Raw genomic sequence first — 14,078 nt, forward strand, 5'->3', positions numbered from 1 at the left:
GATTCCTCGCTCTCCCTTTAACGCCAGTGAATAGCTGTGTGGGGTGGTATACTCTTATAGGTCTTGTTAAATATTTCCAGCAGCCAGATTCCTTGACTCCACTCCTACAGAATAGGGGGTGGACAATGACAATGCGAGTGCGGCCCTTGCCTTCAGCTTCCCTTGGACGAATGTACACTGACGGACGTTTTGACCAGACTTTTATACAGACATGTGAGAAAAAGTTGGGTCGCTTCTTGACACCTAATGATACTGATCGACTAAGGGATAGTTTCATGAAATTGAACGCCACTTTGTCTTATAGGCATCCCCCTAGGAGTAACGACAGCTCCAAAAGTTTATTACTATACAGGTACCTATTGTGTCTATGCCCATGAGGCTGAGCCTATGAATATTCCATAAACATTTTACTACCTTTGGGTGGGCCTCCAGAAATTCAGGTCAAAAGTGGATGCTCTTTGGACTACTTCGTCCAGAGAGCCACTTTGCAAGCATCCTTCAGCCGTATATGCTTCAAATCATAAGCTTCTGAGGTTGCTTTGCCCAAGATCAGGGCATGGGGTCCTCCTAATCCAAGGTCAGATAATAAGGGATGGTAATTTCAATGTTTAGGGCCATAGAGGTGATATTTATGCAGAATCAACACCAAATAAATGCTTTTGATAAGTTAGAATTATACGGGTAGGCACTGAACGTACAAATTCTGCTGAAAAAAAGATCATCTTTGCCAATTTAGGACAACAGGAGCGGATACTCATTACGCAAGTTAAGGAGCCATGGCATTCTCTATGCCAAGTTAGCATCAAAGGGACAATATGTAAACTGGATCATTATTCAAAGTGTTCCCTAGATCCAAACTAAAGCTGTGAATTGTAGCTTATGTGGGAGACTAGATGTCAGAGTGGTGCTCTCTGCTGAAGCCCGCCACACCAAGGCTTTCTCCTTGTGTGCTGCACATTGCACTGTGTTTAGCTCAAGAAGGCGGTGGTGCTCTCTTTCAAAGCCCAGCAAGCTCCATGAATTGGCTTAGTACACCACCACAACAAAACATACACTTTGACTCCCAAGATTTATTCTTGCTTGACCTCTTTGCCTGCACCATATATACAAACCTCGTTTATACATTTATAATATATAGTATGTACACTCAGGAAAAAAAGAGCAGACAGTGGAGATAATGGATAACCCCGAAGAGGAAATAGGAGTACGAGTGAGCTGTGGCATCAGCAGAACCAAAAAGACACACACACACATAAATTCCCTTATTTTTTAAACTCAAGCTGTGAGTAAAAACACAAGAAAGACAAACGTTTGGACTGACAGAGGCTGGTGCCTATAAGTTGCTGGTACTCAGGTTTCAGGGTAAGTTACATGCCAGACTTTTCCTGATAGGTCACGGACTGCCTTAAAACTAGCAGCATTGGACGAATATCAGCAACTTTGCAGGCATCCCACATTCCCACTCGGAACTGTCCACCTTGGATTAGAAACGCAAACATTAGTGTCGGCCTATACAGCATCTGATAGTGTAGGCCTCTTCCATCCTTGGTGGACGCTCTGGGATTTCCATGCACCCGAATCTACGCACATACCATCTGTTTGCCTACTACACACACCTGGAAGAGAATGAGGATTCCAAGTGCAATGCCAGCCACCCAAGGCATCTAGGGCTGAAGGTAAAGAGTTTGGCATTTGTGGTGATCCGCTAAGAGCAGTGTCTACACCTGTCCACATATTTAAACGAGATAGAGATGCATTCATAACTGGTGCATACTATTTAGGCACCAGTACAGAACTCCACACCTTACATAACGCAAAAAGGGCAGCCCCATGTTCACTTGCCCCATGAAGCTTTCCGGACGACTATCTGTTCATGTGGTGGTCAATGGCTTTGCCCTGTAATTGCACCAGTGTACAAGTCTTCTGAGTGCAGGAGTACCAGATCCTCTTTGGAAGAAAAAGCATACAATAAAATCAATTGGCTTCCCTGGTTGGATTTCTACCTGGTGTACAGCAGTGGTGTTTATCATCAAACCACAGTTTAAGTCTACTCAGCACATCTGCTGTCCAGTGGAAGAGAGGCATTTAGCACAGCCGGAAGTGACAAATATGCCACGATATTTCCAAAATATAGTTTTAAAACTCAGAAACAGTTTTGGAGACAGTAGAAGATCCAAACATAAGGAAAGAGGGCCAGGGAAAAGAAAAGAACTTCAGGAGGAATTATAGCAAGGGGAGACAGACAATAATAGAGTTAAAGAAAAACAAACCAGGGATAAGGTCCACAGAAAAAGAGTGAACTAAGAAACGCAAACGAAAAAGGGAAAAGAGCAAGAGGTTAATAAAGCGAGTCATACTCCATGTATACGACAGACAGCCCTTGAGTGAGTGACATTACCATTGTCCAAAAGATGGGTTATATCACTGATGTCCAACATAAGTAGGTACATGAGTTCCAGCTACATACATTGTATATAAAGTATCTTATGTGAATATCCTGAAAACATGACTTTAATTCAACCCTCCTCAGCCCATGTTGGATGTTCATGATTTAAAAGGTTGTTGTCTGATGATGTCACGAGTAAAGCCAATATTACGGAGCAAGCAACCATACCATATAAACAGCAACAGAAAGACAAAGAGAGGAGGCTGGAATAATTCTACTCAGATGGGAACTATCCGTCACCCCTTCAAAAACTGAAAGCACAGTAAACTTTAGGACACTGTACACCAGGCTGGTGATCAGAGATACGGTGAACATTTTGCACTATGACCCAGGAAGAAACACAGTTCATCAAATAAATATCTGTAGGGACAGTGGAGAGGTGGTGTTTGTTTGCTTTGAGGCACTTGGTATCCAAACTGCAAGATAGAGGAAAAGGTCCATCCAGATTAAGCGCAGCATATGTTGCACACACCACCACACCATCCACTTTGACCAGCCTTTCTCATACCAATGGCATAACCCGCAAGTCACGGACCATGGGATATCTAGGCATGTGGGATTAGGGAATTTGCAATTATTGCTACAGTGTCAATGGCACCTGCCACAAGAGCAGGGTGCTGTCCTCTGCTGTGCCTGCAGGCTGATGCCATGGGGCGTGAAAGTTTCGATAGCCAGGTCCCCCAGAGACGACGACCACAGAGATGATCTCTTTCCTAGGACTGTCCCGCGTGCATGGCCGACACCGAACCCAGACATCGGGGTCATCAGCCATCTCGTAGATGGAGCCGTCCTCTTCGCTGTGGTCTGGGAGGGCCCCGTTGGCCTCGGCTGCCTCCCGCACAGACAGCATCTGACCTGGTAGGTGACTAGTGGAGCGGAGGCGGTACTGAAGTAAGATCCCCTTCCGGCGAAGGTCGCGGGGTGCAGGGTTCTCTGGAAGTGATTCCTGAGGAGCGCAGAAGGGTTTCTCTTCCCCATTCCCCATGGACTCGACACTGCCGTCATCCTCTTTGCTGTTCTTTAAGGCATCAGGAGCCAGAGTGCTCACCCCCATAGCCAAGAACTCCACTGGACCACTGTGACCATTGAATGAAACCATCCCTTTACCTGCAAGAGAGGAAGAGAATGGAGGGGGAGCAGAGAGAATCATGGTGGGTAGAGATGAGGTGTGATTCAGTTCAGTTAAAAAAAAAGTTTATTTAGACCTTAGGTCTTTAAGCCGCATAACTCTTACATCAATAATTGAAAGAAGTCTAAAACATTAAAAAGTTCGTTTTCCGAAGGATTAAAAATCAAGGTACCCATATTAACATCTATATTCTTAAAACTTCATTCCTAACAATATTTCTAGCAAATTTAAAACAATAAAATTTCATTTTAAATCGCAATACTCATAGCTCCACTTAAACCTATAATCAAGCAGGGGACCTATTTACACCCTGCATATATTTCCCAATAGCTATCGCAGTATCTAAGTTTTCCATATCAGCAAGAAGCTCCCAAGCTTGTGAACGTGCCCATACATCATATTTTAAAAAGATCGGGCGTAAACACAATTTACGAAGGTTTAAAAATGTTCGCCAATCCAATAAAATGTGTAAAATATTGCATTTCATCCCCATCTTACACATACATTGGAGTAAGAAAGCAGATTGAAAGAAAGAGATAGTAAAAGGACAAAGTAATAAGGCAGAGTGAGAAAAGAGGGTCAAATATGATGGAAAGTGGTAAAAGTAATAAAGGGAGAGGGAAACTAGCGAGTCATTAGGTGCGATGACATGGTGGGAAAGGGATGGGGCACAATGAGTGAGGTGACATTGAAGGTTTGTGTCAGAGAGAAAATAGGGCAGGGGACAGTGGGTTAGAGGGAGACACGGGAGAGAAGGGAAAATAAAACATAAAAGCATTTAGAAATGTAAGCTTTTCAGTTAGCACGCAAACTTCTTCATCAAAAACACAACACAGGTTTTGACACAAATAAACAAAGCTCTGGTGGGCCCCGCCTAGTATCTAGGCTTTCAGGAAATTTAGTAAACAGGACCATAACTTGGCACTATCACCTCAGAAGAATGCGGGGGCGCTAAACTAGGTAGTTTATACATTTAGTATACCTCGAGGGTTACCGGGCCAGGCTGAGGTGGCAGGTTCGAGCCTCAGATCATCTGGAATGTTAGGTGGAATTAATGTCTGAATTTTTACACAAAGGCTGTGGTGTGTTTTGCTTTTACTGATGGGATAGTCTGCAGTTATGCTGAAATCTTTTTGAGGTATGTGGCTCTCAGAATTGAAGGAAAGACTGCATTTTTAAGAATAATGCAGATGATCACGCTCACAAGACACTCCCAACTGGCTTAGGATAGCTCTGTGGCACCTAACCAAGCCATATTAACATTATATAGGTAGCCTTCCCAATCGCTGCCGCACGGACATGATATTAATGGTTATAAGTGGGCAGACGTGAGGGAGAAGTGGATCAGAGCACTGAAATAACAGTTGCACATGCAAAAACGTATTATTGGTAGAAAGCAGAGGCGCAAAAGCCTGCTTTAACTTTTGAATGCAGATGCCTGCTTCTACAGGCGCTAGGGTCGGTGCAATAGTCAGGAAACAATGGTGTGACGAGAAATTTCAAAAGAGCCAAGTCACATAGTTGAGATCAATGTGGCTGGTCTGCTTGGAAGGGCAAGGAATAAGGTTTGGGGTTCCAGATTATATCACAATTAGCATCATTATGGCAGAGCCTAACACATCTTTGCCGTACCACATGCAGCACCTTGCAGTGGCCTCTCACAAAATGATGCCCCCCCCCCACCCCCCTGCAAAAAGAGATAAGAGGCCCGAGCCTCTAATATCTCACAAACATTAATGTGTTTGGGCTGAATAGAGCCCCCTTGAAGGGCCCACGCCACAAGAGTTGTAGAGGCCTGTGTTATGCCCCTGGTACCTTGGTGCTGTCGCCGTGATTGACTTTTTGGCATACTTGTACGTCACTCTGCCTTTCAGTGCACAAGCCAAGATCCACAGAGCTGTTTGCTTGTGCAACATTCCTTATACGTGTGAATGGCTGGATGTATGAGGGCAAAGTATTATAAAGGGGGCCGTGCACTTGTAAATCCACTCATGCACAATATCACTCCACCGTGGAGTAGGGCTGAGTGAATAAATCCTACCCCATGGGTGGAAGTAGGAATTCCAGGGTGGGGATGTCCCGGACATTGTTTGTATACCTACGAACTCTACAGCTTCTAGATATTCTCAAAACTTTCTATGACCCATCTCCACTTTGGAATTGGTCGGAAATTTACACCCGTAAGACTAGGAGTAAATACTTGTCAAATTTGGGGAAAACTGAACACCTGGCCAGCGCACTCAACCCTTTAGACCAGTTTCCCCCCTGATCTGTTGGGAGTAGTATGGTATTTAACATATCCAACAAGGTAATACCTCTCAACCTGAATTAACATTTAATCTTCTTGTTTGGTAAAAAAATAATCTTTTGACACAAATTCCATTAGATCATATTGCAAACAAATCATAATATACAATTCGTCACAATTGTTCACAAAATCCCGGGCTCCATGTTGCATTTAAAATAGCATACATTCTTGTTATTTATCGTTCACCACTTCTTCATTGCTTTAAAATTATCTTTGATAGTACAATTGTTTGTCGTTAATAAACAGCAATTGGAAGGTCAACTGTGTCATCCCCGGTAAGAGGTCTGATGATATGTGCACATCAGTGCTACAGTTCACCCCACACAAACATTGAACATCTGGTCATATCCACATCTAGTCACTTAACACCATGACCCTAGGAATGTGCTCACACTCACTCCAAATTCTTAAGACTCCAGTCAGGATCATGGATATACCAAATTTTCAAAAAGAATCATCCCTGGTTCCTCAACTTCCAAAGCACAAACGCACCACAGAAAGGAAAATGCCCTTCTGTGCTGGTTGTACATGCGCTGTTTTCTTATGAACTACGAATAACACAAATTTATACTCTATTAAGGCAACATGGAGCCTGAGATTTTTTGAACCACTGTGACAAATTATATAGTATGTTTTGTTTTTACAATAAGATCCAATGGAATTTGTGTCAAAAGATTCTCTTCCACCAAACAAATGTTAACTCGGGTATTACCTTGTTGATTGTGCTAAACACCACACTACTCCCCATACCGTTATAATTAGTGTAGGAGTAAAAGCATTCCAGAGTGTAAGGCGGAGGGGAAATACCCCAACCCGGTGCAAGTGTAGGGGATAAATGGGATAAATAACTCCTATTCTGAATTAGAGATTAAAATGAGTCAGTCAGTATTTTTTGCACTGAAATCACATGATTCGTTTTTTACTGCACATTTTCCCAGGTAATTTCAGCAAGCTTGAATGGGCGTGGGTGCAATAATCATTACACAACTTGTAATTCCTATCCTTGACAAACTCGCTTGCAGAGGGATCGGAATTCTCCCTCACATGTGGAATCAGGGTCAATGCAGTTTCCAGAAGCGTAAGTCAGCAATGCAGATTCAAAAATGCCTTCAGGAGTACACATGGAAATCCACGAATGTAGCCTGTTTACACTCATAATCTGGCAAACCTTTGTGAAATCCCAAAATCTGAATAGTTTCAGAGTATGATTATGAAACTGCTTGGACATTCGGGTAGTCAGTTACCAGTGCTTAATGTGTGGGAGTGTTTGTGGATGCCCAACTCCAGCAGTTGTATCTTGAACAGTAGCATTTATGCATGAGAATACACCATATGCTGGCACCCTGCTTATTTTAGAGTGTTCAATAAATAAATATATTGAAAAGAAAATGTTAAAACGTGAACTTCCAGGCCATCCCTACAGCCTGGGGTGACCTGGAATAGTCCAAAATGTTACACAGGTTTTATTGTAATCAGTGCTTAATCTGAGCCAGTGGGTTCCGGTGCTCAACACCGGCACTTAATTGTCAACACCGGCACTTTGACAGTCTGCCACATGGTTGTTTATTAATTCAATATACATTAAAGATGACTAATGTCTTCCGCCCAAACCCTCCTTCCCGCTTGCTGGGCCTGGAATAGTCTGAGTTGTCACACTTGAGGCAATGTGATGGCAAGGAGTTGTGTTGGTACTGTCATTGGCAGTGCTGGCAGGGGCAGTGTGTGGTGCAAACTGCAGTGGCCTTCTGATGAGGGCCGTGGCACTTATGCTTTTACAAATTAAGTACCTAGTGTGATGGTTAGTAGGTAATGCTGTCATTGGCCGGAGCTGTGGGCTGAGCCAGATGTAATGGAATACTTTGTGCCCTGGTGCTAATATTTTTATAAATGAAGCCCTGTTAGTCAGTCAGTCCTTGATCTATGTGCGGGATCTGTGCTTATGCTCGCTCCCTCATCATATATCTCTAAACACGTACCATCTAAGACCCCACCCTGCACTGCCGTGTTCTGGATCAAGCAGGACAAATGTTTGCGACTGTGAGCTCAGGTCAGGAGACACTGGCAGCTGAGAAGACAGTCTGCGCTCCTCTGCTGTGACCCAGACCCGAGGGAGGGCAAGCCACGGTCGACTCAGAAAACCAACAATTTAGCCGTCCTTTGTGGTAGACAAAATAAAATATTCAGTAACTTCTCGGGTCGCTCACCAATGTTTGTTTTTAGGAGTGAAGTAAAAAGCAACCCTGAATTATTGATGCTGAAAGACAACAGCGACAGTTTGAGCGCAAGGGAGGCCACACTTGGTCTGTGGGCTTCGGTTTCAAAGCATCTCCGCCCCGAAGAAACAGAAGCATTTAATTGGGTTTAAAGACACGAAAATGATCATCAGCGATCCTGGCGGGGGTTCGACTAAAGCCGACCCTTCTTTTATTTGTACTGCTCTTTGTGGCAACACAGCATCTCTTTACCAATCACCCCTCAAGCAAGGCTAGGGCAGGTTAGTTGTACATCGATTAGGGGATGCACTGACTTGCCCGCTGGCCCTGCTCTTGCTACCCATGAAGATGGGGGAACTAATACGATAATAATAGGGAACTTGGTGCCCGGTTTACTTTTCCAATTCACAAGGTTTGCTTATTCACAAGCTTTGCATCAGCAAACAGGAGGCTTCAAAGGGGTAAACGTGGGGACAAAGCAGTGGCATAGCTATAATTGGTGCAGCAGCTGCAGTGGCACCAAGACCAAAGGGTAAATTGGTCCCACTGGAGCACATGGTCAACCCTGTAATTTAGTGGGAAGGGTGTTAAAGTATATGCAATGTCACTTCCGCTACCCAAAGTATTGGTTGAAGCCATATCCATTTCCGGTCCATCGGAAGCTTGTCTGTACTTAGCTGGGTAAGGTGAGAGTTGAGGGGGATGGGCCACAAAAATGTGCTGGCATGACTTTCAAATGGTCTTAACTTGTGTACGAAGCACCCAGCCAGCCCTATCTGCCACACCCATAGCACTCTGCATTGGCAACTTGTGATTTCACATGTTCCATTAGATACAGACCACAAGTCTCTGAATAGAAGTAACTCGTGGCTAAAAGACAGCGCTGGTCGAAAGTGTCACAAACAACATGGCATCCCTTGAACACTACATGCTGGGAGGGGAAGCCTGCCTCGAGTGTGCCGGCGGGGGCGAGGTGGAGAGGGTTGGTATGCTGGCTCCCTATATTTGAGAAGCTCGGTCGTGTGGTTGCAGGTGTGCTGGGGGTCACATGCCTGCATGCTAAGGGTGTGCGAATTGTCGAGTCCGCAGACGTGCAAAACTGTAATTTATGTTTAACCCTTGTGAGCTTCGCGAAGTTAAAAGCCCATCCATCTTTACAAAACAGATTGAGCGACTCCCTGCAGAAGAGTGAAACAAGTACCAGTGGGCTGGTGAAAATACTAGCAGCCACCCTCATGCCCGGCTACAAGTCCCCTTTCACCTCCAAGAAAAGGAAACCGCCGGCTTTCCTCCCTGCTTTCCCCACTGCGAGGATTTCCTGGCGTGGCCTACCTAGCCAACCCCCCCCCCCCCCTTTTTTTAGCGCCAGAAATGGCTCACAGTGCAGACCTGCTTTGCCTCCATCGTCCTGCGGTAGGCAGAGAAGCTAAGACGCTTTTCTGCCTGCCTCAGACCCAGAGCACCAGGGACAGGAGGCATACTCACCTGTGATCTTGGGTATCCCCTCCAGCCGAGGTACAGGTAACACCACTAGGATGCCCTGGTCAGTGCCAACCCACAGCAGCCCCTGGCAGATCAGCAAGCAGGTGACCCGCAGTGCCTTCAGGCCTGTGGAGAAAATGCAAAGAGATTGTTACAGTGAACAGAAAGCACAAAAGAAAGACTGCACAGGCAGGGAGACTTACGATCCACCATAAACTGTCCCATATTCCCATCTCACAGCAGTGTATCATTCGCCACAATGATATGAGAAAGAATTGTGAGCTGGTCATAAAGGCGGCGCTTATCCGCCAGGTCTTATTGGCTGTACAGAGCATCTTTCAATTTGGAAGATGGTCCTGCATGTTCTGCCTGCACCCTGCGTCTTCATCCGTTCTCCAGAGGGAGCTGTAGTCGAGCAGAACCACGGCCACGCTACAATAGAGGCTGTGAGCAGGGTGCAACCAGATACAATAAAAAGCAAGTTACTCCTAAGTTCATAAGAAAACTGCCCAATCAAAGATATTAACTTTCAAAAAGGAAAGAAAATAGGTGTACATACCTCATCGGATTAACAGCACACTTAAAGGTAAACCAAACAAAAATACAGGAGCTTCTAGTCTTAGTTCAAAAACTCAAGAGGTGTTCTTATCTTAGCTAGGGCAACAGCTCGCACGACTTTCTGCCCACACGCATTTCATAGCAGGGGCAACTACAGTGCTTCAATCTACTTACTTATTTACTTATTTATTATGTCGTTTTATTTATCAGAGACCACATCGGGATCAACAAAAAAGTGCTTTACATTGATGAAGGCAGAACACGCAAAGTTAGGTTGCTCGTGTCCATGAAACTTGGTCTCCTACCATACCACGGGTAGTCCAGTAACCTGGGTGAGGGAACCTGCTTGAGGCCACACTGGTGGCAGTTCGGAGGGAGCAGTTCATGGTACAGGTTGCACTAGGGGCAGTTCAGAGGGAACAGTTTATGGCGCAGAGTGCACTGCCACCAGGCCCCTCACACCTGTCAAAGACCATGACACAATAGTATAGCGTCCTAAATATACCAAACGACTCAATTGTAACCATATGTATATTCGGTGTATGCGCATGGCAGGCAACCCAGTATTTCCTCTTTAGAGGATCTTGAGGAGTGGTACTATTGGGCTTAGATTTCCTATAAGTCCTGAAGAAGAGCCAAAAGGGGAACGGCTCGAAACATGTTGACTGATCATTTCTGAAGCGAACTGACCCACTATAGTCCATGCCTTCAGTCACAACCCCTGATTTTAACCTTACCGGCCAGGGGCGAGAATAAAAAATGTGTCATACTAGCCAGTTAGTTTTAATTTTATTTCCCACTCCCTCCCACCTTACTACCTTTATCATTTAATACACCAATAAGTGCTCCTGCGTAATTGTTAAGTCGTAGCACGCCTCAATCCATAGAGGATTAGGATGAACCACAATGATGAAGCATGCCACCAAGGGGCAACCCTGGTGGGTGAGGGGTCTCCAGGAAAAAAGTATCTTTCCTACTGAATGATCACAGTGGATTTTCGCTGTATCCAATACTGCTATTCCCGGGCAGGTTTTCTTCGAATCTTTCGATTTTTGTGATGTATGTATCCAAAAAGACGATAAACCTTGCCTCTACCTCCCCCTATTTTTTTGATGCACTGATACTACTGCAGAGGGAGCAGTTTATGGCACAGGCTGCCCTGGTGGCAGTGCAGAAGCACTTTATGGAGCAGATTGCACAAGTGGCAGTTCAGAGGGAGCAGTTTATGGCACAGGTTGCACTGGTGGCAGTGCAGAAGGAGCAGTTTATGACGCAGGTTGCAGTGGTAGCAGTTTAGAGGGAGCAGTTTATGGCGCAGGCTGCACTGGTGGCAGTTCAGAGGGAGCAGTTTATGGCGCAGGTTGCACTGGCAATACTGCAGCGGGAGCAGTTTATGGTGTGGGTTGCACTGGTGGCAGTGCAGAAGGAGCAGTTTATGACGCAGGTTGCACTGGTGGCAGTTCAGAGGGAAAAGTTTATGGCGCAGGCTGCACTGGTGGAACTGCAGATGGAGCAGTTTATGGCGCAGGTTGCACTGGTGGCAGAGCAGAGGGAGCAGTTTATGGCGCAGGTTGCACTGGAGGCAGTGCAGAAGGAGCAGTTTATGGCGCAGGTTGCACTGGCAATACTGCAGAGAGAGCAGTTTATGGCGCAGGTTGCACTGGTGGCAGTGTAGAAGGAGCAGTTTATGGCGCAGGTTGCACTGGAGGCATTGCAGAGGGAGCAGTTTATGGCGCAGGTTGCACTGGTGGAGGTACAGAAGGAGCAGTTTATGGCGCAGGTTGCACTGGCAATACTGCAGAGGGAGCAGTTTATGGCGCAAATTGCACTGGTGGCAGTGCAGAAGGAGCAGTTTATGGCGCAGATTGCACTGGAGGCAGTGCAGAAGGAGCAGTTTATGGCGCAGGTTGCACTGGCAATACTACAGAGGGAGCAGTTTATGGCGCAGGTTGCACTGGTGGCAGTGCACAAGGAGCAGTTTATGGCGCAGGTTGCACAGGAGGCAGTGCAGAGGGAGCAGTTTATGGCACAGGTTGCACTGGCGGCAGAGCAGAGGGAGCAGTTTATAGCGCAGTTTGCACTGGAGGCAGTGCAGAAGGAGCAGTTTATGGCGCCGGTTGCACTGGCAATACTGCAGAGGAGCAGTTTATGGCGGAGGTTGCACTGGTGGCAGTGCAGAAGGAGCAGTTTATGGCGCCGGTTGCACTGGAGGCAGTGCAGAGGGAGCAGTTTATGGCGCAGGTTGCACTGGAGGCAGTGCAGAGGGAGCAGTTTATGGCACAGGTTGCACTGGTGGAGGTGCAGAAGGAGCAGTTTATGGCGCAGGTTGCACTGGCAATACTGCAGAGGGAGCAGTTTATGGCGCAGGTTGCACTGGAGGCAGTGCAAAAGGAGCAGTTTATGGCGTAGGTTGCACTGGCAATACTGCAGAGGGAGCAGTTTATGGAGCAGGTTGCACTGGTGGCCGTGCAGAAGGAGCAGCTTATGACGCAGGTTGCACTGGTGGCCGTGCAGAAGGAGCAGTTTATGGTGCAGGTTGCACTGGTGGCCGTGCAGAAGGAGCAGTTTATGGCGCAGGTTGCACTGGTGGCCGTGCGGAAGGAGCAGTTTATGACGCAGGTTGCACTGGTGGCGGGAGCAGACTATGGTGCAGGTGGTGGGAGCAGACAATGGTGCAGGTTGCACTGGTGGCGGGAGCAGACTATGGTGCAGGTGGTGGGAGCAGACTATGGTGCAGGTTGCACTGGTGGCGGGAGCAGACTATGGTGCAGGTGGCGGGAGCAGACTATGGTGCAGGTTGCACTGGTGGCCGGAGCAGACTATGGTGTAGGTTGCACTGGTGGCCGGAGCAGACTATGGTGCAGGTGGCGGGAGCAGACTATGGTGCAGGTGGCGGGAGCAGACTATGGTGCAGGTTGCACTGGTGGCGGGAGCAGACTATGGTGCAGGTTGCACTGGTGGCCGGAGCAGACTATGGTGCAGGTGGCGGGAGCAGACTATGGTGCAGGTTGCACTGGTGGCGGGAGCAGACTATGGTGCAGGTGGCGGGAGCAGACTATGGTGCAGGTTGCACTGGTGGCGGGAGCAGACTATGGTGCAGGTTGCACTGGTGGCGGGAGCAGACTATGGTGCAGGTTGCACTGGTGGCGGGAGCAGACTATGGTGCAGGTTGCACTGGTGGCCGGAGCAGACTATGGTGCAGGTGGCGGGAGCAGACTATGGTGCAGGTTGCACTGGTGGCCGGAGCAGACTATGGTGCAGGTGGCGGGAGCAGACTATGGTGCAGGTGGCGGGAGCAGACTATGGTGCAGGTTGCACTGGTGGCGGGAGCAGACTATGGTGCAGGTTGCACTGGTGGCCGGAGCAGACTATGGTGCAGGTGGCGGGAGCAGACTATGGTGCAGGTTGCACTGGTGGCGGGAGCAGACTATGGTGCAGGTGGCGGGAGCAGACTATGGTGCAGGTTGCACTGGTGGCGGGAGCAGACTATGGTGCAGGTTGCACTGGTGGCGGGAGCAGACTATGGTGCAGGTGGCGGGGGCAGACTATGGTGCAGGTTGCACTGGTGGCGGGAGCAGACTATGGTGCAGGTTGCACTGGTGGCCGGAGCAGACTATGGTGCAGGTGGCGGGAGCAGACTATGGTGCAGGTTGCACTGGTGGCGGGAGCAGACTATGGTGCAGGTGGCGGGAGCAGACTATGGTGCAGGTTGCACTGGTGGCCGGAGCAGACTATGGTGCAGGTTGCACTGGTGGCCGGAGCAGACTATGGTGCAGGTGGCGGGAGCAGACTATGGTGCAGGTTGCACTGGTGGCGGGAGCAGACTATGGTGCAGGTGGCGGGAGCAGACTATGGTGCAGGTTGCACTGGTGGCGGGAGCAGACTATGGTGCAGGTGGCGGGAGCAGACTATGGTGCAGGTTGCACTGGTGGCGGGAGCAGA

General features: G+C 47.6%; 1 protein-coding gene across 6 annotated transcripts in view; it reads right to left on the reverse strand.

Moving 5' to 3' along the window:
- Positions 1-1,050: 1,050 nt before the first annotated feature.
- ARHGEF10L (Rho guanine nucleotide exchange factor 10 like) overlaps positions 1,051-14,078 on the reverse strand; it is a 763,679-nt gene continuing 750,651 nt past the window's right edge. For all 6 annotated transcript variants that reach the window (XM_086922050.1, XM_086922049.1, XM_086922052.1 and 3 more), the window contains 2 exons: positions 9,582-9,704; positions 1,051-3,553 (listed from right to left, as the gene is read on the reverse strand). In XM_086922050.1, coding sequence (XP_086778176.1) covers positions 3,027-3,553; positions 9,582-9,704 — 650 coding nt within the window. In that variant the 3' untranslated portion in view covers positions 1,051-3,026. The remainder of the gene's footprint in view (positions 3,554-9,581; positions 9,705-14,078) is intronic.

This window comes from Lissotriton vulgaris, chromosome 5 (assembly GCF_964263255.1).
Source record: "Lissotriton vulgaris chromosome 5, aLisVul1.2, whole genome shotgun sequence".
In the NCBI taxonomy this organism is placed as follows: domain Eukaryota; kingdom Metazoa; phylum Chordata; class Amphibia; order Caudata; family Salamandridae; genus Lissotriton; species Lissotriton vulgaris.